The sequence below is a fragment of the Rhinolophus sinicus genome, chromosome 2, assembly GCF_057876585.1.
Source record: "Rhinolophus sinicus isolate RSI-liver-muscle chromosome 2, RSI-T2T, whole genome shotgun sequence".
NCBI classification, from domain to species: Eukaryota; Metazoa; Chordata; class Mammalia; order Chiroptera; family Rhinolophidae; genus Rhinolophus; species Rhinolophus sinicus.
The window spans coordinates 73083485-73109883 of NC_142502.1; the positions used below are offsets into that span (position 1 = coordinate 73083485).

At 36.0% G+C, this 26399-nt stretch overlaps 1 protein-coding gene across 2 annotated transcripts in view; it reads right to left on the reverse strand.

The window, feature by feature from the left end:
* Positions 1-4856: 4856 nt before the first annotated feature.
* The window catches only part of CD109 (CD109 molecule), a 208463-nt gene continuing 186920 nt past the window's right edge, over positions 4857-26399 (reverse strand). For both annotated transcript variants that reach the window (XM_019749315.3, XM_074333202.2), the window contains 10 exons: positions 20727-20808; positions 18777-19005; positions 17604-17769; positions 15865-16055; positions 15186-15341; positions 14088-14153; positions 11091-11233; positions 9133-9280; positions 7380-7482; positions 4857-5331 (listed from right to left, as the gene is read on the reverse strand). In XM_019749315.3, the coding sequence (XP_019604874.3) occupies positions 5156-5331; positions 7380-7482; positions 9133-9280; positions 11091-11233; positions 14088-14153; positions 15186-15341; positions 15865-16055; positions 17604-17769; positions 18777-19005; positions 20727-20808 (1460 nt within the window). In that variant the 3' untranslated portion in view covers positions 4857-5155. The remainder of the gene's footprint in view (positions 5332-7379; positions 7483-9132; positions 9281-11090; positions 11234-14087; positions 14154-15185; positions 15342-15864; positions 16056-17603; positions 17770-18776; positions 19006-20726; positions 20809-26399) is intronic.

The following is a 26399-nucleotide window of genomic DNA, read 5'->3' on the forward strand; positions in this document are numbered from 1 at the left end:
AGACACCCCATTTCTCACAATTACATAGGTTTAGGTAGGAGCATTTGATATCTTCCTCCCTGGCACATGTCGTCAGTTTGGCTCAAATAAACTCTTGTAAAAATTCTAAATAAATAGGTTTAAGTAATGGAGATGTGTCATAGATGTGATTTAAGCTAAAATAAATGAACACTGATAATAAATAGATGTGAATTTTCATTTTTATTGATAATCCATGATTCCTATTGAACACATAATACAGTACAATTAACAATAATATAACATTCTAACATTTAAAATTTACACTTTCAGAATTACCTTGATCAATATATATAGCTTTAGTTTCTGGGAAAATAATGTTTCATTTCATCAGTATCCCTCTCATATGCAAACAGCTTCTCAAAATAGGGGATTTATGAATAAAATTTTATGAAGCTTCCTGTGTACAAAAGAAATGAACTCTACCAAATCAACTGCATCCTATTAAAAATCTAAAACATAAAGTGTTGAAGGACCCGAATAGAGCCATATTTTATTGATGCTATCAGAGATAAATCTTAGAGAACTACAAATGGAACATGGAACTATCCTCTTCCATTGGTTAAATACACTGGCAGAAGAGTGGTAAACCGTGGCTTCATGACAAGATGGAATTTATTCTTAAATATTATGCTCTTAAATAAGTGAGAAACTCACAAATCATCTAGGAACATCTATTTTCCTGTGTTACAATAACTGAAATGAAAATGACAACATTTTATGGAATGACACAATGTGGCACTGTCTTTTGATGAGGCACATGAAAATACAACTCATTGGCTAGAAACAATTTTGACACAAGCCTACTCCCACTGTTATATACTTAATTAAAAATGTATATTTACTGCATAGTTTCCCAAAACAGGATAACAGTCCTCTCTTCAAAGTAATGATAAAAATAATTGTACCTCAAATTACTCCCAATGTAACTTAAGATATTTACTATTAACATGAATATCATTTGAACCGATGATAGAAACATTTTAAGTGCTTAAAAGTGCTATACTTTACTGGAATTTGAAAACAAAGGAAAATGAGTATACTCTTCTGTTTAACATAAGCCTCTATTGAGAGTATGAAAGGTTCCGAGGCTGATCCAAGAGTGAGTCCACTTACTAACTGTATCAGGTTTACAATGTGCAAGACAAGGATGCACGCGAGAACATATAATGGTACCTGGTCTCATGGCAGCCACTTGGTAAACTGAAAATATGTGCTGTCCTTATGTTCAAAAACCTTGTCAAGGAGGTATTTACAACATATTTTTACAGAAATCAGTATTAAACTTCAATAAAGCAAATTATAAAAAAGTCCGTTATAAATAACTCCACATTATATGCCAACAGGTTAATAAAATGGCTTCTTTTAAAAATGACAATGAAAAATCAGCTCCAATTTTTTTAAAATGTCATAGGACAGCCAGAAATGTTGAATGAAATACTTGAATTATATCAAAATAAAGATAACTGGTACTATAGTGCCAGAATATTTATAACTATATTTAACATAAACAGAAATTAGGACTAAATATAACTTTTTAAAAAAATAACTAAACCCAGGCTCAAAAGAACGGAAGCAGGGAGAATTATGCTATCTATGGGTCTGAACATTTCCACCTGTAGGATATGGTATTGCATATGGAAGTAACAAACAGTGAGGTAATAGATGTAAATAGCATCTCAAAATAGGGGATTTATGAGTAAAATTTTATAAAGCTTCCTGTGTGCAAAAGAAATGGACTCTACCACATCAACTGCTTCCTACTAAAAATCTAAAACATAAAGGGTAGAAGGACCAGAATAAAGCATATTTTATTGAAGCTATCAAAGATAAATCTGAATTTTCATACCAGCACAATGTCCTCAGATTATAATATAACCAAAATACTAAAGATATTATCACTAGAACATTTGGAAAAACATAAAGTATAATAGAATATACTAGAAGGAAACATTTTATTGACCTGGAATATTTTAATGAGTTTTAATTTCTTTTTTAGAATTATAACTGAAGGCAGTAAGATGGTAAAACCAAATATAAAACTGTTGTTCTATCCTTGAATTGTTTGGCTACTAGTGATTCCTAGCGTTCAGTCTCTAGAACCAGTCAAAACTGGAAGGGACGTATGCTGGTGTCTTAATGAGGTTCCCAGTCAATGGAAAAGAGGGGGGGCCGGGAGGCTTTAAATTACTTCCTATCAGTAAATAAAACTGACGGCATTCTAAATGGAAGAGTTTCAGCATAAGCAAACTTAAAGGTAAAATGAGTTTTTAATACTATTACTCCTAACACGTGAGGAAAAGTCTATGCTATTATTACTACTACATGTCCTCCTTTTCTCCTTATGTCTGTGGCTTTTTAATCATTCTTCATCCAAACCCATTACTTGTAGCAGAGCAAGTTCTCTAAGAGAAATATGAAGGAGAAGAGGACGAGGCCTCACTTGCTACAGCCCCACGCACCACGAGGCAGAGCTCACTGACCTGTTTTTCTCCTCCTCCTCCTCCTCTTCTTCCTCTTCCTTTTTATAAATTTATAATAAACAGAGATGACTTATAAAATGATTTTTTAATCTGAAGTACTACTTCACAATAAAGTATTCAAATTCCAGTTTTTAAATGAGGAACTATAGTCTAAAAACGATATAAGCTGTCTTCCAATAGTCTGTCCATTCCACGGTGTCCTAATGCAGTACACTAGCAGTTCAGTATAAATTATTTGCTGAAGAATATAAGGTATTGAGGCTGAGCAGAAGGTCCCCCAGGCAGGGCAGAGGAGGGTAGTATCTTTGCCAGCCCCCAGCGCCCCCCGCCCCACCAGCTTCATTATAAGACACTTGCATCTTATAAGAAGTCCTGGGGTATATAAAAGCCAAAAACACCATATGGGAAGGCCCAAACATAACAAGTACCTATTTTATATCAGAGTGTCTCAAAGGTGTAACAGAATTAAAAACGTTTCCCCACTTGAAAAAAAATACAGGAAAAGTATTTGTTTGATATTTAGCTGCTCTCTCTCCAGAGAGTACTCCATGAGGAGCTTTTTATTACATAGAGGAATGCTAAGTGCTGGTAATTTCTGCCTTGATATCCAAAATATCCATATGCAATACATGAATATCCACTCCACTACAATTTCTTAAAATTCACTAAAAATAAAATTCTTTTTAAAATTCCCTTTAAAAGATATTTTGCATACTTCATTTTTAATAGATTTATTTTTAAACAGTTGAAAATATTGCAATGCACTCTTTGGAGCCCATGGCAATTATTTTTCCCATGTCCATTTGAGAGATATGCCATGGAGTCAAAGAGCAAAATTAAACCATTTCTTATATTTGGTAAAAGATCTTTAATTCTTTTTTGATATATCTAATACATTTTGATATCTTTAGAAGGGAAAGTAGTAAGGACAAAGGGAAGGGAAGAAAGAAAAAGGGAAGGAGGAAAAGGAGGAAAGAGAAAGAAATTTTTCTTTAAAATTTTTACTCAGGTAAATGAATATTATTCTTCAGAATACAAGGTAACCAATGATCCAGGTGCTCAAAATTCAGGAAACTTCTTAAAGACTCACAGCAAGCATGAGATGTCACCGGACAGCTGGCAGTCTGACACTCAGACACCTGAGCCTCGAAGAGCCTCTCCAGGACCCTGGACAATACTCTATAATACTTCATGTCAGCAGTCATGTTCAAGGCTTTCTGTCCCCATCAAACCTCAGCTTCTTTTCCAGACCACAGAGAGGTCTGTCTGCTGTGTCTTCTATAAGATTTTGCTGTCCCCCTGGCTTATTGTCCCCCGTTACTAACAAAACTGTGCCTCCTGGTCTAGGATCTTCTCATCTAAATCACGTAAGGCACACATTGCAATGCTCTCCAACCCTCCCCCCTGAAACAGAGGCAGTGTGTGGGGCTAGAAAAGTAAAAGGGGGAGCTGCGCGCCCAGGACCCCTTCGGGCAGTTTTCCGTGCACTCCTCAACCTCTGAACCAGCCAGCAAAGCACGTCTCTCTCTCATTCTTCTCTCCAGAAGACAAACAGAGTAAAGGAAGAGTAAAGGTTGGGGTATGTGATTACATTTGTAGTGGAAAAACACCATTTTGCTTAAAAAAAAAAAAAAATCACCACCTACATTCTAAAAAGAAGGATGTAATAACCAATTACAAAGGATATACTGAGACCACTAAGGATGGGGTGGGGTGGAGAGTAGAGTTAAGGTGGATGTGGGAAGGCAAGTGAAAAAGCTCCTCGCGCTGGTTGTTTTCTCCCAGCTCCCAGGAAATCCATCTTTAATACTACAATATAATATGAACGGAGCCACTTTATAATGGAGTCAGAGCTGCCATCCCAGAGGAACTACCTTGCACATCTTATGCTTCAAATCTTGGGAATGTTGTCAGGGCAAAATAACCTTTGGACTGGGCCTAAAGCAACACTGAGTCCGAAAGAACTGACTGAAAGGATAACAAGAAGGCAGATATTATGACTACCAGACTGATGGCTACAGAACTGAAAATTAAAAACACTGCTTAGAATTAACATCATTATGTTAGCTTATCTGCATCAATAGAAATGTCTTCCTTCTATTGATGTCATTGTTCCCCCTCCCTTTCTCATAAATACCCCTTGTTTTTGTCTCCTAATATGAACACTAACCATTTAGGCTTCTGCCTGAGTCAGTGCTTCCCAAACAGCTATTCTTTTTGATCCCAAATAAACGCTATTGCCTCTCACTTGGGCCTTTTATTTGTAGGTTTTCAATACCAAAGGAAACACTGATGTTTAACAGTGCTTAAGAACCTCGGCTCATTTCTTCTAGAAAATGAAAAGAATAACAGATCTAAAATAACACATTTATTCTGGAGAAAAAATGTCCCACAAAAATCCTAAAATATTCTAAGGGGGGAAAAATAAAGACATACAACTGCAATAATTCTGAATTTTGTTCCACACAGAAGTTGAGTGAAGAAATCTATACAGCTATACATACTAGGACATGTTGTACACCATCCCCCCAAAACTCCAAAAAAGGAAAAAAAAATTGTTTTTCAAAATAGTCAAAAGCAATAGTGGATTATGAAAACAAGATAAACACTTGTGACTTCTGGAAATGTGTTACATGGAGTCCTCAAAAAGTAAATCACAGCCAATGTTGCAAAGAGAACAGAAGCATGAAACAGAAAACGAAAATTACTGAAGAGGGAGGAAGGGAGGCTGAAGCTCCATTCTCGCAATGACCGCAGCCGTGGACGTCTCCACAGAGGTCACAAGAGGACAGCTTCGCTTTGGAGTTGTAACTTCTCACCGCTTGTCTCCCTGTTCAAAGAGGCATCAGTTTACACGTCTCCCTTGTTTAGAAACATTTACCTCGCCAAAACTTAAAAGCATTTCAATACACTTTCCTGAGTTTTCCATTCTTCATATAATTTTATTTTTCTTTACAAGAAACAACTGAAATGCTCCAGAGGGGCCCAAACTGCTAACCAAATCCAAGAGAGAAACAATGCTTTTAGTCCAATCTATCTACCACTAGCAGTTGGCCAGCATTAAAAGAGAGAAAATAGAGTGCAGCTGCATGTGCAACAGCAAGCACCACGTGAATCTCTTATGGAACAGGAAAGATTTTAAACTAAGGACTGTTTCACCTCCTCGAGAGTTTATTTTAGGGTGACATTTTCTATGCATTCATGTAAAGTTCTGATCATTAGAACTACTGAAAAGATATTTATATTGTATGCCAGCTGTAATTGGAAACCAAATGAATTTTAAAAAAAGAAAAGAGATATTTGCCATGGGCTTTATTTAAAAATACAAAAATATGAAGAAAACCCTGTCTATGCAATGCATGGTGTCAATACTTTAAAACACTGAGCACACAGTCTCTAAAAACTATTCAACTTCGGTAAATTTTATAGTAGAAGCTAACATGAAAAATCTATATGAAGCACTTAAACACTGTAATAAACTTGCTCGAAAACATAAATGACTTTCTTACAATTTTGAAAATACTCTATATTCAAATTTCTTCATGATTTTTCGCCAATTTTTTAATGTTTTCTAACTTTAGGATTTTTAAAAATGGGTTGGTAGGTTTTGATTAATCGTCCCTAAATGTTCATTTTAAAATGTGACCCTCATAAATAAGTTGTTTTGCACCAGTTAGACTGAATCTTTTATGTTTCTTAAATATTTGAGATGTTCTCCACATACCTAAGAAACATTAACTGGAGAATTTTGCAACGAAGTAAAATAACAAAGTTGGATAACTAGGCACTGTCCTTGAGCCTCCACAGCATATCCCATCCTCCCACCAGAAAAAAAAGTACATCAGTGTTTCCCCAAAATGTCCCACAAGAATCTGGGTGAATTCTCTCCCCCAGTTCCAACAGGAGACAAAAGAGGAGAGAAATTGGCTTGTTGATGTAGAAGGAGAGAAAACTGGTGCTATACCTTAGTCTTAAATGTATATTCTATCAAAAACTACTAACAACGTCAACAAGTTCATTTTATTTAAAGTGTAATTGTCTACAACTACTTAACACATAACAGTGTTCATGATTCCCATGCATTCTGATGATTCTGAGCCACCAGGAGTGTTGATTCAGAATAAGTCTGATTACAAGTAGAAGCATCAGCCCTGAGATCACACACCCACAAAAAGTCGCTCTGTGACTGATTGTAGATTCATCCTAATTAGCTTAGGTGACGTCCAAACCAGAGCTCTACTTTTGCATCCTAAATTTTTAACATTTTGTAAAGTAACAAACACCAGTAAAAATCAAAGAAGCTCAAGTTATTTTCCAAACAAACTATGTTTTTTCCTGATACATACGCTAAAAATAAAAAATCTCTTATTAAAAATAAAAAATCTCTTATAATATATAAATTTTAACAAAACAACAGACCCTCTTAATGAAGAAACACTAAACCCAGCTGAGGCTTTCCACTGCAAATGCTGTTATGTTCTCTCCTAAAGAATTCCCATTTTAAAACAGGAACCAGACGCAGTGGGTTCAGAGCCCTGGAGCAAAACCTTGAAAACTAAACATAACTGGACTCTATCAATTTTTCTTTGTAAACTTTCTAATTGTGAGTTAAAAACCTAAAATATTATGAGCAAAAGCATCACTTTTTAATATTATATGCTAAATGCTATCATGTGACCTTTGTACATTATCAATTGTCTTCATTTAAATGGAAGCTCACTTGCTGCTCCCCCATCTCCTACACTGCCCCCAACTACACCCGCCAACACAAAACCAATCCAGTAGGTGGCCACTTTTAATGAATGAATAAATGAATAGATGAATGAATGAAGGCCTGGCATAACTCCAAAAATAATAGGAACTCCAGAACACACTTACTTGGTTCATAGTAATCCACTATGGACACTGAAGCATCTTGCGTATTTGAAACTTTAAAGTTTCTCACAGCAGGAATATCAACACAAAACTGGGTTTCATTTACCTTGAAAAATACAAAAGACTTTTAAAGGGTGGCAGACTATGTGTTCACGATAAAGTAAAAGACATTCCTTTTTTTTTTACTTTGGGAAACAGATATGGAACCTAACCTTTAGAGAACACTTCTAGTATGTGCCCAGTACTGTGATAAGCACTTTAAATAAATTATCTCATTTAATTCATAAAACTATCCCTACAGGATAGGCCTTGTTCGTACTTCATTTTCCTGAAAGGGTCAGATACTGAGTGGGCAAGTAAGCAGCAGGCCCAAGGATGTGTGCTCCTGGGCCCAGGTGCCTCACCCCAATGCCGTCTCAGGAAGTACGCTCGCCAATGGCTCACAGCAGCCCCCTTCTCCAGAGAATTACCCTTAGCTCACAGGAGCCACTTCCCCCAGTAAGTTAAGGAGCCCCAGGATGAGGGTGTACTCCACAACCATAACTGACTGATATAGGGTACAGAAGGCCAGTTTCCTTGCCTCCAAGCGGGGCAGTTTATGCCAACTTGGCAAACAATACTAGTTAAGGAAATTGAAATTGATAAATTCCTTCAAACATTCCATTACGTATCAACTAGCAGTAAATGAAAAATCAAATAAATCTGTCAAAAACATAATGAACATGCAAATTAAGATAACCATTAACAAGAACAAGAACATCACAGTTGTAGGCCAAACTCCAAAACCAATCACATTAATTAAATAAAAACTTTAAATTTTTTTTCAAGTTCCAAATCAGACCTGTGGCTTTCAAGCAGTATTTAATATACGAAAATTCCTGAAGAGCAAAAACAACCTAGAGACTGAATTATTTTAAGAGGTGTGTAACCAGAGTGCTTTTTGAAGTCTTAAAACAATGAGAACATTCAGGAACTGGCTTTTTAAAAGTAGATGTATTGCTAAAGTGACAAAACTGGAATAAGAAGCATACATATTCTCCCGCCCATGTAACGTGAAATGCTAGGAGCACCTAAAACTCAATTTCAATTCAACCTATGAATTTCATGTAGATGCCAGAAGAAAAGAATAAAGTTACACAACAGCAGTTCTGAGACATAACAGGTAGAGTCTTGAATCCTTCACTTACAGTATTCTCACATATCTTATGCACCTTATTCTTGGATGAGTAATTTTCATACAGCAACAGGAAGTATGTATGAAAGTTATATAGTAATTATGTATAAAGACCAAACCTCTGAGAATATTCTTCTATGATTTAAACACCTAACTTCAATTATTAAACCCCTTTGGGATTTATTAAAAGCATCATGAAAGCATTTTAAAACAATTAAAGCTTTCATCAGCAGCATTTAAACAAATATGTTTAGCAATTCCCTGAGGCAAAGGGGTTCTCAAATTGAGATCTGGACTGAATTTTTGAAATTTTAATATGGCAGTTTCTATATATTGCACATCTGGCATTAAATAATGATTTAGTTATCAAGACTTTCATCATGTTCATCATTAATAGCTACTCTCTTTAAATTAATTTTTTAGTGATGTCTTTTTAATAGGACCGAATACATGGTTACCATGTTAAAGTCAGTTAGGGAAACAAAAAGCTGAAACAAAGAAAACCTACGTGAAGTAAAGGAGACTTTGAACACAAACGGTAGCTTTGTCAGCAGATACCTACATGCAGCTTTTACTACTTACGGAATCTAAATATAGGTTGAGTTTTCCATGATCATGCTCTACTTTCTTCACTGTCTCGCTCAGAGGAATTGCGTCTGAAGGCACCGTAAAACCACTGAGTAGGTTAACTTCCATAAGGGCCATGCCACTTCTAGCTGGGCCCAGAAACCTAAATCAAACAGAAAAGAATGGAAGAAAACCCTTTAGGAAAAACCTAACGCTGCTGGAAAACTATTTCAAGCTGCCAAGTGTTATTCCAAATAGTTACTGTTTCGTTTAAGTAAAAATCTCTACTGAAAATTGTAAAACAGGTAATCCTTTCCTGCCAGGTGTAAAATCCTTAGAACTTTCAACCATATAAGGAATAATGATATAACAATGTGTTCATTTGACAGACAGTATGAAACGCCTGCCCCGTACCAGGCCTATGCCTGCAGGTTGTAACAAGTACAACCTACGTAGCTGCCCTTACAGCAGGCCACTCTATTTTCTAGGGGTGATTCCAAACTGGATTGTATTTTTCATTTTCCCAAAAGTTGACAGCACTAAACTTTCCAGCTGAAAGCCAGGAACTGAAAAAGAGGCATCAGTTGACCACTTAGCAGGAGACCGCGGCCAAGTCTTTAGCAATCTTTTCTTCATCTGGTTTTACAAAAAGAAGACCAATCAGGAGAGACCTTCCCTTTGTTCTCCCACATACTTGGAGCACACTCTGTGTTTTCTTTGGCCACCCTGAGAGAATTACAGGCCTTGGAAAGTTTTATCACACTGCATCGTTCTCTCACCCTGCTGTATACAATGCGAGCATCAAAGGACCTGAGCACCAACAACATTTTGTCTCCTTTAAAATAAATATTTTTCTAAAATGAATAGCTGGCAAGAGCTTTTTGTTTGGGGCAAAAGGAGCCCAGCGTGGTTATGGAAAGGCGCTTGTCTGCAATGTGAAAGGATCATAGCAGTAAGTTAGTTCCTGTCGTCCTTTCACTCGGCAAATGCAAACAGGGCTGGTAGAAAATCTTGCTTTTCAGAGCAGCAAACGGATGCCTGCCAAACATGACTGATTGAAAAGCCATACAGTACTGCTGCCTGCATGCAGCTGGCTCAGCAATCCCAATTGTAAAGTCTCTTGATTCAACAACTTTCTAAAGGAGTTGTTCTCAAACTTGTGTGTGCACTAGAATGACCAAGAAAGCTAAAGAAGGCAGCTTTGCAGACACTGCAGCTGTGAAGTCAGTACGGCTGAGGCGGAACCCCTCTTCCTTATGACTTAACAAGATCTTCAGAGGCTTTGGACACAGACCAGATTGACAAATCACCTTACCAAACTTCTTGATTTTGAATAGATTTTCATCTTCTAGAGGACCCTGAATCTTTCACATGATAAACAACCTTAAGCTGCAATAAATAATAAAAATCTAAAAAATTAGATTTACTAGCTAACAAGGTATTTATAAATCACTTACCAAACTAGAAGTGCCTAATTATCCAAGGTGAGGACCTTCTAAAATGGAATCTTTTCATAGTGTCTAAAAAAATAAACTATTCTCTTCATTGAACTTGCATGCTCTTAATAAGTACTGAGTTAAAAAGTATAACACTAAAGATTAAATGTGAACCTAGAATAACTATTTAACAGAAGAATGACTAACAACAAGAAATAACCAATTTTGGAATATTAAACATGATTGGTTAACTTCAAGTTTTCATCAATTAGACCTGAATTTTATTAAATTTTTCTATTCAAATTTATTAGAAATACAAGGAAAACTTGTAAACAATTTTGGACACATTGAAAAATGCTTAAATATAATTAGCAGGATTTCTAGTTTGCAATCTTAAAGTGTAATGCATAACTGAAACCATTGTTAAATGTAACTCCTTATATATTGACATAGCTAGGCAACTATATATAAATTATTAAATCTTCACATCTTTTTAAAGGAGAAACAGGAGGAGGAGGGACCTAAACAGATACCAACCTTGTGCACACATTCAAATTCAAGTGATTGACATCATCTTTGTTATCCTTCACATCAACATCTAAATCAAAGGCTTCTTGATTTTGGATAGATCTTCGTCTTCTAGAAAACTCTGAATCTTTCACATTATAAATAACATTAAGCTGCAATAAATAACAAATTAGCATAAACAATAAATTAGCAATATATTATTAGCAATAAAGTGACATGATTATGTACTCTAAATGTTAGGTAATGATTCTCTTTGGGACAAACCCAACTAGATTTACCATCTTCAACCTAGAAAAATTTAGATTTACTAACTAACAAAGTATTATTAACAAACATCGCTATGGAAGTTTATAAGCAATGATTTTAAAAAATTGAGAAAATTGTTAGGTAACATTCCAAAACATGTGTCATACACAATCATGGATGCTATTCATGGGCACTGTTTTTTCAAAGAATGTAAAACATTCCCTATAGGGAAAAAGTGAAACTATTGCCAACTTTCTTGAGAGTCTCCACTAATTCATAAGCTCCGCTGCCTAACTGAAGTCATTTTTCACAAACTGGAACCTTAGAAACTCTAAGTTAAATCAAAACCAAAACATCTAGGAGCCTTAGTTGAACAGAAACCTGTTCAACTGCTGAGGACTGTTTTTGATCATACAACGTTTTTTCAAGGATGATAAAATAAATGATGGTTTCCAAGTCAACTGGGTCTCTTTCAGCATAATGTACTCTGTGCCTACCACTAATGTGAAAGGTGCTGTGGGGACACTGGTGGAGTGTGAGCACCAGTGTTTTTCTCAAAGGGATCCTAAGATCAGAAGCTTGGGAATGTACTCAAAATTTTCTAGTCTTGCCTCATGCCAAGTTGAACCGGAATCTAAATTTTTTACCTCCCATTTTTCTTGATGCCAAAGTTCATAAAACTTATTGGTATGTAATGTATTTTCTTTTACTTATACTTAAATCACACACACACACACACACACACACACACACACACACACACACACTCCTAAACCTCTAGTGCTCACTGTGAATTTACAGACTTAAAAAAAAAATCCTCTCTCTAAGCTTTCATCTTTCAAACCTAAGCGTTCCAACTTTTCATTCTACCACACCTAGCTCAGATACTCCCTTGATCATTCTGGTTATTTCACTCTGGACACTCTCCAACTCTTTCTTAAACTACAATTAAATTATAGAATATTGTTGCAGCAGTTGAAGAATGGTTTCATAAAATTGGAAGGATGGTCTCTATTATTTTTCATCATCTCTTTTCCAGTGGCATGTAATTGTCCTTCAAGAACCAACGTCATCAGGAAACAAACAAGGACCAACTTCGTCCCCTGGGTCATAATTACTTAAGATTAGGGTTTTTCTAAGGATTAGTAAGGAATAGGATTCCTAATCCTATCTGTTACTAAGGATTAGGGTTTCTGTTTCTGTTTGGCCCACAGTAAAGTTCAACTGCTCACTCAGAAAACTTTAAGAGATCTTGCAGTTTATGTCCAACAGCTTTGTATTATCACCAAAGAGAGGTTAACATTTACTGCAAACCTGAGAATTTTCTTTGCCTTCCTTTTTCCAGAACACTTAACAAAAATAGCAACTAAAGGCAATCTCACAGTACCTATTCCCAGGTAGTGATCAGCTTTTGCAATATTTTTCTCCATCACAGAAGTGTCTATTGGTCCCTACCTTTCATTTTCTACATATTGATGTAGACACGGGACTGGTAAACATTCTGATGAGTAGGTACCATATTTACTGCCCTTCAAACCTTAAGTAAAAATCATTTGGCTTGAGTAATTTATCTACGTTGGGTTTATCAAGAAAGAATCCCAACCAATTTGGTGACTCAGGCGGGTAAAATTTTTCAACCATATCTAAAACATCCTGTGTATTTACTTTTGGATTTACTGTTTACATTGAAAGACACTTTAGGAATGAGAATTTTCACATGGTCTTTGTTAGTAAAGAACAATACAAATTACTCACTCTATTCTCTTTCTATCCTTTCACTGAATACCTTTCCTTTTTAACTGTGATCATTTTTCCTTGATTTTTTTAAAACATTTACTGTGTTTTGAGTACCATATATAATAATCTTAGGATTATTTGGAAGTTTCCAAATTATCTGACCCTTTATCCTACTTAGAAAGTGTACCTACCTGTTCTCTTCAGAAGAACAATTGTACTGGTTTTTGAAAAAGTACCTTTTCTTTGTAATAGCCTTTTTTTTTTTCACTTTCTCAGTAAATCTTTCAGGGTTTGTTTGGTTTGGTTTTATTCTAATCAAGCACATAATCAATTTTGGTCTTATCACGTATTATGTTGGGTTTCCAATAAGATAATTTTTAGTTCCTATGATTTTCATTTATTATGCAGTATAATAATGATTTCATTCAGTATTTTTCATCCTAATTCCATTTTATTCTAGTCCCTATTGTACCATAGCAGGTAGATTTCTTTGGATTTTCTTCTTCTGCCAGAGCATTTAGTATATCATGCTCTAATTATTTTACTTACTATTATATAAGATTTTACACTAAAGGGACATATTCCCTATCTTTAGGTCAATTACTTGTAATACCATGTTGAACTTTACATTGTTAGATGAATACTAAGTTCTAAGTAAAACGCATATTTGTTTATCAAGTCATAGCATTACAATAATTCTGAGCTGTATTTTCATAAAACAAGGTGGACATTCCCAACAATTCACATAAATAATATTGGAGGATTTTAATCCTCACTTTAAAAAGCATGTAATAGTCAAGAAAAATTTTCCAATAGATTATCAACCCTTATAGTTGCTGTCTACTCACTAACTAATAACATCTCTAGTACTTTTTATTTAAAAGAGTTATTTATCTTGCCAAACTCAGAAATAAATCATTAAGAATTTTAAACGTTATCTGAGATAAAGATTTAACAGTGCCCCAAACCAAAGAATTATTATAACAAGTCATATTTAACTAAACAAAACTAAACATTACATACCTGACAAATAGCAAATCCAAAACCATTTGCAGAAATATTAACTTCAGTTGGCTCTACCACAGCAAGCTGAATAAAGACAGAAAGAAGTGAATAAGGCTAATTTTCCATATCTATATCCTTCCACATAGCACAAGAGATTAGTGTTATCTTTCATTAAAAGCGTAAGCAATCTGTGGAAAGCTCTAAGAACTTTACATGTCCTTGCATATCAAAAACTATGGGTCAACCATTTGGAGAAGTGAAGGCAGAGGAAGTGCACACTCTCCACACGCCCTCACCTCTGCCCTTGGGGAGGAAACTTAGTGCCATGGACAGGTCTGCCCCTCTGTGGGGGCTGAAGCATGGAAGACAAGAAACAACTTATCTCCCTCCACTAACCTCCCTTAGTCAGTGTCTAAGCCTCTGGCCTTCCCGAGAACACAATGACACATCATCACTGACTATGTTTCTTCCTTCTTTTTCCTTTGCCATCATCTCTCTTCCTCAGTTTCCAGCCTTGAAGTTATCACTTTCATCCATTACTCTCAAGTTCCTACAAGGTTACCCAGGGGAATAAAGTTAGGGTCTAGCATAGGCCTTTATTCCATTGCAAAGTAAGAATTCTACTACTAGTTCTATCAATTCTCCTAGGAGGACATTTGGTGCAAAGAACATGGTCTTTGAACTCATGGGTCAAATCCTAGCTCTACTGTTACCAGTAATATGATCTTGAGCAAGTTACTTAGCCTCTCTCAGGTGCAGTTTTATCATGTGTACAATCCGGATAAAACTGCTTAATTCTTAGTGTGGATTTGAGAAGTAAATGCAATAGGACATGTAAAGAAATCTGGCACAGTGCCTGCATAAACTAGGAACTCAACGGGTGTTCATTCTTTTCCCAGTGCAACAGTGCCCATGTTTTCTCCTTTTCCGAAGTTCCCATCCCCTCCTCCCTTCGCCAGCTCAGCAAATTCAACCAAAGGAGGGCACTTCTTCCTCCCAGTCTCTCCAAAGGGCACTGGGAGCAAGTCTTTGTTGAAGTCAACAAAACAAATAAGTCCATTTTCCAGCATAAGGATTCATCTATCCAGAATTTTAAATAACCACCCCTTTCCACACCTCTGCTGTTTGGAGGAGAAAGCGGTTCTGTGTGTTAATCTGAAACTTTACAGGTCTCGGTGAGCTGGGCCCTGTCACGGTCACTTGGACATTTGTCCTTTCTGTGTTCATTAGGGCTGCAAATTCAGAGAGGGCCTTCAGAGCCACAATGGTGTCCTATTGAGGAAAGAAAAATGTTTGCGCATATAAGTATATATCAAGGTCTCCAAAGAGTCAATTTAATAATGTTTAGGACACCCGCTATACATTGTTCCACCTTCCTGAGACTGGAACTCTCCTTTATTCATCTTTGAATCTCCTTGACATGGAATACAGGAGAGGCTCAGAAAATATCTGTTGGATGGAACTGAGCACCTACTGTGCCAGTTACCACATACGAAAAATGACTAATATAGACTAGGAACTCATGTATTCCACATATTTATATCCATGATGACAAATAATTAAAATTAGTAACTTAAACCTTTGACGTTAAGTTACTAAACTTTTAAACTGCAAAGAAATTTTGGGAAGTCATGATAAAAAAAAAGCAGCCACATACTTCCTAAAAACATAGCTAGATGTCAGAGAGAGAGAGAGAGAGAGAGATGATAGATAGACAGACAGACAGACAGACAGACAGACAGATTGATAGATAGCTAGATAGATTAAAAAAAAAAAAAAAACTACCATCACTCACCTGGGTAGATGCAAAACCTCCCAAGCTATTTCTTTGTCTGCTTAGCCACCTCATAATGGGGATTCCCTCAGAAACCTGATAAAGCAGGAAGTGTGAGAGCAGTGCATAGGCAGCAACTTCAATATCCAGGGAGCTTGGCTGCCAGGATTCAGAAAGTTTGGACACTGATGACACCCAGAATTGCATGCCTCCTGCAAGAGAAAAGTAATAACGGTCTGACCAATTACAAAAAAACTGTATTTCATACCATGAAATATTCTTACACTGATCCAAGTTCTACTTGACTAGCATAAAATATATATATGTATATTTATATATATAGTATACATATATGTATTTATGCCAAGCAAATATATAAGTATGTGTATACACACATAACACATATTTATGTCACTTTGTAAATTAACAAAACTTATAAATTTTCATCCTTTTCCTATTGTTTATATTTGAAGATGTTTTGATGAAAATATTTTCCCAAGAAAAATTCCATATGTTTGGCTTGAGACTAAACAGCTATAAATAAAAGAAAAAAATATTAGGAGATAATGTACATAACTTCTCTGACGAGGTCATCCCAAAAATTTTAGGACGCATTGGAAAGAACCTTGTTCTGAGAATCTGCCATTAACTAGCTCTAACGTCCTGGGAAACCTCTCCTTTTTCATTATCTGAAAGCTGGTGTTATAAGTTAAAAAATCCAAGCCCCCAAGAGAAAATGAGGGACCCTGGCCAACTCAACAATCTTCCTAGAGATAATTCCTACTAGCCCCCAGAGGCACAGCCCACTTGGTGCCTCCTTCCCATCTCTCAGATATTACTATTTAGATGATTATTATACTTAGGTGGAATGTGAAATAACTACCACTTAGCCAAGTAGAGAAGAAGAAAATGTCAAGGACTACTTCAGCCTCTCTTCAATAATCTCCTAGATCCCAGCACTGCAACGGGTAATACACATTCAATCTAAGTTACTGCTAATACTAATGCAATGTTTTTTATAGTCTCAGAAGTTTCCAAGCACTTTCTACAGATATCCCTTCTTGAATTAACAGAACTCTGAATCAGAAGATATTACCTAAAATTATTTCAGCCCACCCATCCCCCCTATGTTATCCCCCTAACACACACACACATCTGAATCCCTGACTGTAGAGGCCATTACCCCTAAGCAGTCCCCAATCAAAAAAAAAAAAAAATCATACATATAATTCACTAACAGCTTTTTTTGGCATTTGCATTTCTATTAATTAGCATTTTAGTTCACATTTTTGAACATTTGCCATGCAGCAGGCACTTATATTATCTCACTTAATCCTCACAGCAACCTTAAAATTGGTGTTATTTCAATTTTACAGTTCAGGAAACTGAAACTTGTAATAGGAAGTAGCAGAACCAGAATTTGAACCCAAGTCTCTCACAACCCAAGGTCTTAATGACCCCTCAAGGCCATCAAACCAGAAATGGTATCAACGAACTCAAAGGGTAACTGACATCTGGCAGAACACATCTAAAATAAGGAAACACCCAAGCCCTGAAATTCTCTAGAAAACTCTTGGAGAGGGTAGAAGCAGCATGGCCATGTCAGGCCCATCTGATCTCATCTCCACTTCATTTTTCATCCCATTCAGGAGATGTAAATGTACTCAATTTCATATCTGTCGTCTAAAACTTTCTCACATAATTTATATATTTCATAATGCTTAACAGTTTAACAATCACAGATGGGCCCCATGCATTACCTTCTTGTTCTGCTCTCCCAGTCAGCGTATTCAAAGCTTCCTTGGCTTTAGGGCTCCCCACGGATGACAGCGCATAAGTTATAAGAGCTAGAGTATAATTGTCTGAAATTCCTCTGTTGAATTCAGATTCCAAAAAGTTGACAGACTCTTGCACATCAATATTAGGCTTGAAAGAAAATATATATATATATATATATATATTTTTACCATTCAAAATAACCTGAATAGCATTTTCAAACATTCATTCAAAAAATAATTTCAGTGTCTATTAAGCACCTGACTTTGTCCTAGGTAATGGGACTCAACATGATCACTGACATTTATAGATTTGCCATGTGTTCTGAAAATACCACTGCTTTTCAGTTTTCATAAGTAAATAGGCACCAGTCATAGGGAATAAGAAATAAGAAGTAGAACATTTGCCAGTGTTTCTCACATTGAATATCACAAACTCAGATGAGAGCATAAAATACAGCTTGAGAAAGATATTTCTCATGTTTGATCTCAGGTGTTGAAGCTGTAAGTTCAGGGGAAAGTTTATCTTCTACATGACTACTATTGGGATGGGAAAACGTAGGAGCTTAACCCAGAGAATGGCTGGTTTTGATCATGTGAAATGCAGTCAGCATGAAGCAGTAACACATAAGTCCCTGAGACAGCAGTAGAGAAAAATTAAGTTCTTTGGCATAACTTTCTGTGCATATTCATTCTCATCCATTTAACATGCTTTTTAGAGTGTGGGTGTACTTTGTATTAAATTAGCAAACATTATAATTGCTCCATGATATTTTAGAAATAAAAAATTCCTTCACAATTTAAATTTGCTAAAATGCATTCCCAAATTCTGAAGAATTTTCTGTACCCCAAGAAATTAACCTTTCCAATGATAAAATACATATTGACTTCTCTTACAAACAACAAGTACAACAACATTCAGCCTAGAAAGTATTTTTAAGATTTTCTTAACTATTCTAAAAGAGTGGATCAATATTTTTATTCTCAGATTTTGGAATGTGGCTACTATACATGCAAAGCAAAAGGGTGCCCAAACTCAGACTTCAAATGTGACATAAAATTGCAAAACTCTTTAAATTCCCAGCACATATTTGACCCATCAAGACCTACCTTCCTTGTGATTTCCCACCCTCATTTGTTAAGTTAAAGATTAAATACCTGATAGTTTTTATATCTCAGAAGAGAAGTCACAATATAAGCTGTAAGCGTTACTGGACTTTTATTGCCACCTTGAAGCTCACTATGGATCACTCTTCCGGGTTCCCAAAATTCACCATTGGATTTTTGATGTCCTTTGAGCCAAGTATATGTTCTGTGTAACACATTCTGATCAATAACTATGTAAGGATCAGCTTCAAGGAAACATCTTAAAACAAAAGCTGACAACCTTGGTGGAAAAGAGGGGAAAATTACATAAAATACATTGTAAACAGTCCTCCAAACAGTGCTGAGCAAGAAAAACAATAACAACATTTTTTTCCCCCATCAGAAGATTCATCAAAGGGAAAAATCACTGAAGAAAAAAGGGAAGAAAGACAAAAAAGAGACAACGTAAACAGCTTTAGCTGGTAGACCTTTGAGTGTGGCCAAGAAATTTCAGGTCAACTCGCAAAATATCAGATTTGGAAAGAATTCAGAAATCATCTAATCCAGCCTCACTGTTTTATAGATTGAGAATTTGACACTCCAAGAGAGTTAAATAAATTGTCCAAGATTGTTCATTTTTGGAATCTTCTGGGTATTTACCTAGGAAGATATTACATACTTCACTCATCCCTAAAGCCATAGATGAAGTATATATAGTTCACAATCATGTCGTAATTTGTAAGCAGAGGAAATGGATATTTTCTCTCCTCTAGGACAGGAGTCACCAAATTATAGCTTGTGAGCCAAATCTGGGCCAAATACAAACAGAGTCTTTTATAGTACCTCTCCCTACCACCCACCCTCCATATAAGAATGGTTTTCAAAGAGAGAAAGAAAGACAGAAAGAGAGGGGTGAGAGGAGAGAGAAGAATATGCAACAGAGACACTATGTGGCCTGTAACACCTAACATATTTCTATCTGACCCTTTACAGAAAAAGTTTGCTGATCCTTGCTACAGAACACTAAATGTTAAGGTGAAAAGAATGTCAAACAATAAAACACTGAAACTTTTCTATTTATGGATCTACATTCTGACTCATGCCAAAAGAAAATTTGAAGCAGATCTGTTTCATCCTATAAAAGCTTTAGTGTGGTAAACATTACTAATATTCAATAATATCCAGTTTTCCTTTACTTTGAGTATGCAGAGGAATTCACTTCCTTGCCCCGCTGAAGTTAGGCATGGCCATGTGACCAGCTCTGATAATGATAAAGTGAAAAGAAATGTTACACTCCGGCTGAAGCATTCAGTTGCCTGGAGCCTCCCATTGAGGTGGTGAGCTAGATGGTGGCAGCTGAAGCAAAGCCTGCAGAGACCCCTGCTGGCCCACAGTAGAAATGCAGCATGAGGAAGAAAAATCTTTGTTGTAAAGAAGCTCCCAAGATTTAAGGGGTTGTTTGTTACCACAGCATGCTTTGTCTAACCCACCTCATACAGTTTGTCAATCTTCTTCTGAGTGAAATATAGAACAGAGATAGTGCAAGAAGAAAAAGTAATCATCCAAAATCAGCCATGCAGATTCCACTCTGGAGGAATCTCTGATATTCATGACTTAATTCCATCACTGTTTTTCACAAACAATAACTTTAAAGAAACTACGTTGACTGCATTAACACAATTCATGTTGATCATGTCAGATTAAAGAAAGAACTAAGTTGCAATCATCCAGTATTTCTAACTGATTTTTCTTGTCAGTTGCACCCTCATCATGAGGTATTTTTATTGCTGCTTTTCCCACCAAAAAAAAGAGGATTTATGACCTCTCTTTTCTAAACAAAAACACTTGATTTGTTAGTGCTTCAAAATCATATTTAAAAAGTAGAATGTTTTTTAAAGCCAGGCTATAGGAAAAGCACCTCTGAGCCTATAGATACAACACGTCTGTCAATTTCATGGCCATCAGGACCTAGTGAGGGCCCATTCCATAACAAGGATTTGTTCCGTTAGGAGAAACACTTACCAAGTGCTCCCAGAAGGGTCATCATTCCCAAAAGCACTGAAAGAGCCATCTTCCCTCTGATAGAGAAGTTCTCTCTGATAACCTGAAGACACCAAAATAGACAATCAATGTGATCAACTTGCAATGAATGGAAGTTTCTAATCATGACTTTGTACTGAGGAAATGTGGGCAGAGAATTGGAAAGAAGAAAACATCAAATCAACAACTAATACTGAATACTTTCTATGTTAAGTGCTGTGAGAGATTTAAAGTACCAGAACTTTTCAAGGAGAATGTGTAAAATAAGAACTGAGATAGCCCCAACTTAAAGTAAATTCAGAAGAATTCTATAACATAGAGAACAATTCTACCCATTCAAAAGCAGGCAAGGTAAAGGCAGAGTTTTATTTAACTCCATAGTTTTCACTATAATGGTTTCAATGCTCAGTCATCTAAAATTGTTTGCTACATCAAAAATCTATGTATAGTATCATAATTAAATTTTAAGGCTAAAACAGAAAGTAAAAATGCTTTCTACTTTTAGGCCAGCAGCAGTGGAGAGTGAGGTAGAAATTGCTAAATAATCTAAGACAATGGCTCTAAAACTTTTTGGTCATAGCTAACTGAGATAAACCAAAAGACCAACTGGTCTGTACACCACATCAATCCCAAGTTCTCAATAAAAAAAAAAAAAAAAAAGGACGTGGTAGTGGTAATAAAGTCTGACTACAGAAGTAAATTGGGGAGGGGCTTAAGTTTCATGTGTCTGCTTTAATAAAAACAGATGTTTCATATTTAAATAAATGGTTGCAAATAAGAGGCAGATGTTTCATATTTGCAAATCCATGCATGTAGTTCTCAAAGCCCAGTGACTGAGAAATCATAGGTCAAACACTAAAGATTCACCAAACAACCCACAACAGACTAACTTGCAAAAAATGAAATTAAAATAGCAATAATTTATCATTAAAAATCAAGCAAAAGTAAGAGTCAAAAATATTTCCAACTCCAAGCATTATCAATGATTCTCTGATAAGCAAGAATTCTTCCTGAAAATTAGAGGATTCCACTACAGGCAAGTGACAGCACACACTCTGAGCCCTGCACTATGGCCACGTAGAGCCTGGCAACCAGAAACATTTCTAAAATGTTGAATTTAATCCCTAGTAAATTCTAGTAATAAAAAAATATTTACTTTATGCATACCACATTTTAGAAGCATCAATAACTACAAGTAAGTATTCATATTGGATAAACAAAACATGAGCATTCATACTTTTAAGTTAGTTAATCTGCTCTTGCCACATCCCAAACTTTTCTTCTTGAGCCTTTCCACAAGAAAACCCATATCTGAGTATCTGGTTTAAGCTACAGTAAAACAAAATGTGCAAAAAACAAGACACTGTTTCATGGTGATCTTTAAGACCTAACATTTAAATGATGACAGAATTTTGCTGAATTTGAATCTAAAATATTAAATAGCCTAAATATTAAATATAATATTAAATATCTAAATATTAAAACACTGACTATGTGTCAGGACCTGTTCAAAGCCCTTTCACATACAAACTCACGTAATTCTCACAACAACCCTACGATGTAGATGCCATTATTGTTCCCGTTTTAGAAATGACAAAGCTGGAACTCAGGATACACCAAGTGCAAGGTCACACAGCTGGTAGGTATTGAACCTAGGCACTAGTCAAGGTTTGCGTGTTTCCAAAACTGCTGTTTTCTATTAATTCAGAGAGCTCTTTCAATGATTAATGTATGAAAAGTCCTTAGCACAGTGCCGTTGACATCGCACGCTCTCAATAAGCAACAGGTATCATATCATAACATGGACACAGGGAAAGGCTTTCCAAACATCCAAGTTTTAAAAAAAATTGATAAATTTGACTACCAAAAACAATTGTTTTAAACTTTCCATAGCAAAACATACTATTAGCATAGTTAACAGACAGATGATGAATTCAAAGAAAATATTTGCAACACATAAGTGAGATAAATGGCTAATATCCCTAATACTTGTATGAATATATAAATTTTATGTATATGTTTACATATTATTACTATGTATCTATACGTGTACATATATAATTTTTTTTTAATTTAGAGGAAAAGATTTAAAATCCTATAAACAAAAACGAATAAAAGACAAAAGCAGACATTTCATAAAAAACAAGGAAAGATAGATCTTAATATATGAAAAAGTGTTCTTCATAATAGGCGAAATGCAAGTGAAAACTACATTGAGATACCATTTCTCACTCATCCCATTAGCAAAGATTCAAAAGCTTGACCCTTCATTCTGTTGAAGAGGCTGTAAGAAGACCAGTACTCAACCATTGCTGGAGAGAATTCAGAATGGTACAACTCATATGTGGGAAAATGTCGATACCTTTTGACCCAAAAATCCCATTTCTACGAATCTATCCTGAAGACACAAAAATATACATACAGAAGATTATTCATTCCAGCATTATTTGTAATTATAATAATATTAGAAATTACCTAAATGTCCCCAAATTGGACATTGGTTGAATAAACTATAGTACATACGTACAATGCAGGACTATGCCGCTATGAGAAAAGAACAAGGACTAGCTCTCTGAACTGATGCAGAGAAATTTACTGGATATATTACGTGAAAAGGGCAAAGTCTAAAATATTACCTTTTGTGTAAGAAAAATAGAAATAAGAAAACATATATGTATATATGTATTAATTTTTGCAGAGAGAGAAAGAAACTAGAAATGAATGAAGTTAACTGCAAGGGGTAGGGAGAAGGGATATAAGAGGCACAGACATACTTTGCATATACCTTTCAGAGTAAATTTGACTTTTGGAAGAAAATTAATGTTCTATATATTCAAAAAAATCAAATAAAAGTGGGGAAAAAATTAAACAATAGGTATTATTCACACCACTTTAGTTCACTTCAACATGTTTTAGTTTTCATTTAACCTTGAAAAAAACACAACATTTTTCAGAGCCAGTCAGGGATCACAGAGAAGCAGAATAATTTTCTAATATTCCCAAAGGAAATTAGCTAAAAATTCCAAGACATTCTTCCTCGATTTCCCGATCAGGACTAAATCCACCAGAGAGCAGAGTTTAACGGTGAACTCAATCTGACAGGGGAGAGGAGGAGAGGGACAGGGAGGAGAGGGACAGGGAGGAGAGGGACAGGGAGGAGAGGGACAGGGAGGAGAGGGACAGGGAGGAGAGGAGAGGAGAGGAGAGGAGAGGAGAGGAGAGGAGAGGAGAGGAGAGGAGAGGAGAGGAGAGGAGAGGAGAGGAGAGGAGAGGAGAGGAGAGGAGAGAAGAGAAGAGAAGAGAAGAGAAGAGAAGAGAAGAGAAGAGAAGAGAAGAGAAGAGAAGAGAAGAGAAAAAAGGTTTGGGGCCTTCCATCACTACAGAAGGTGCTTCTGTGGGAAGAAAGACCAATGTCAAGGAGAAGACCGTGTGCCTCCAAGCCCCCAAATCACATCAACAACTGCAGTTCCAAGTATGAGTTATTGTAAAACCAGTCAGAGAGATGAGCTCATGGAGATGAGATCAGTGCTTATGGAAATTACCCCTCTGGTGGCTGACCTCCAACAGTCCCCATTAATATCAACAACTAGCGCCATTCTCCTACTAGGGGCAGCCAGCCCAGAGGAGGAGGAGGACTCACAGACAGTCAAGTTCGGAGTGCATTTCTTGAGCTGGTTTAGATAAAGCTGAGAATCCAAACCACCAACTCTGCTCCCATGGCAAAACAAAGGAGAGAATCAAAACCTAGAGAGAGGAGCTTAAATGACTGCTGGTGGGAGTCTTCTAGGAGGTTCCCTGCCTCGTCTTAAACCAACCATGCATCATTAAAGGACCCTTGGGTGCTTATCCTCCAAATCGTCCATTCCATAAGCAGAAAATAACATTGTTGACTCTGCTGATTATTGTCAATATAACAATTCGATGTTCTGGTATAGACACCTAAGTTGGAGACTTGTTACCGTGATAGGTGAGAAAAGCAAAAATGTGGTATTCTCCAAAAGTGTATGAGGAAATAAGAGTATTACCTTTAAATTCACAGTTTTATGAACAGCTCTTGAGTTAGAAAGTAATAGAATACTCCGAATTAACAGACAATCTGAAATACAGAAGTCCAGAGGCTGTTGGGATAATGCCATATGAATTGTCATTGATAAAGGTCCAGAAAAGATACTTACTGGGTCATGAATTTTCTTTGAAATAGCCACAGATGTAAAATATTTACAATTTATCATAACAAAGATGAAAGTACTATTCATAGAAACACAGAAAAGTAACATTCTAACCATAATTTGACTTGGTTTACCTCAGGTGTCAAAACTGCATACAAATAAAAGAAGTAAAACCAGCTCCTTGTGACTGTATCAATCACTTTCTCTGGTAAAACGCTGATAAAAACATTCTCTGTACTAAAAGATAAGTAATCATCATCAACTTCCTTACTCCCTAGGACATGAAATGGAAAGTGAGAACTTTACTGGGTGTTTTTTTTTGTTTGTTTTTTTTGGTAGCATCTTCACTATTGCCTCTAGCCATTCTTGTGATGACTAAATGCAGCATCAGAATTCTGAAACCTACTTTTTTCTTGTTTTCATTTCAATAGAGAAAATATAATGTGTTTTCAACTAAGCCTGGTCTGAGTCTCACTTGAAAAATTGAGCTTCAGGCACTATGATTTAAATATTTGAGGAAAACAAGTGTTTTAAATCATCAATTAACAGATTCAGGATTTCCAGTCCTTATCAAAAACAGCTTTCATTTTACGGTTCTATTTTCTTCTTGACAGCAAAAGACACTTCATTCAATGATGTAGCTGTTGTTTTGACCAAAAAAACAACGGGTTAGGTTACAGGGCTCCTGGGCCAAGCATGATTTAAGTAAAACAATGCGCTCTTCATAAATGACATTTAAATAATATAATCATGACTCGCTCCAAAGCCACTTTAATTTCTTAAAAAATAAAAACAACTACGGTATATTTAAAGGACTTTGGCAAATGTGATGGCAAAAGAAAAAACAGAGTCTCTGAAATAAGACACTGATTTCATAATGAAAATTATTATACCCAGAAGTTTTTGTCTACTACTTTGAAACATAATTCAGTTCAGCATGTGAAATGATATATTTGGGGGAGCTCCATTGTACTGACTTCCACCAACCACTTTGCCAGTTCAAAAGGTGACACATTGAAACCACGGGTCACATTTCCTAGCTGACAAGAACATGCCAGGGCCAGGTAGAACCTTTAGTGTTTATAAATAATCTCTGCATTGTGAAAGCACTTGAGAGATCTTCTAGGTCCAATCTTCACATGAAGATGATGAACCTAAGGCCCAAAGAAGTTAATATTGATAATACATTCATCCATTCTGTGCTTATTGAGATGCCCATATAGTGGAGAAGAGATTAAACATGGCCCCCGCTGTCGAGGAGCTTACCTTGTAGTGCAGGAGACAGATAATAAAAAATAAAATAAAATAAGAGAGAATTTTGAATAATGTGAAGTGTGGCAAACAAAATAAACTGGAGTAACATAAATGAGAGTTACCAAATGGTCAGGGAAGGCCACTCTGAGGAAAACACTATGTGAATGATGAAAAGGAGCCAGCTATGGAGAGATCTGGGGGAAGAGCCTCCCGGGAGAAGGAAGAACAAGTT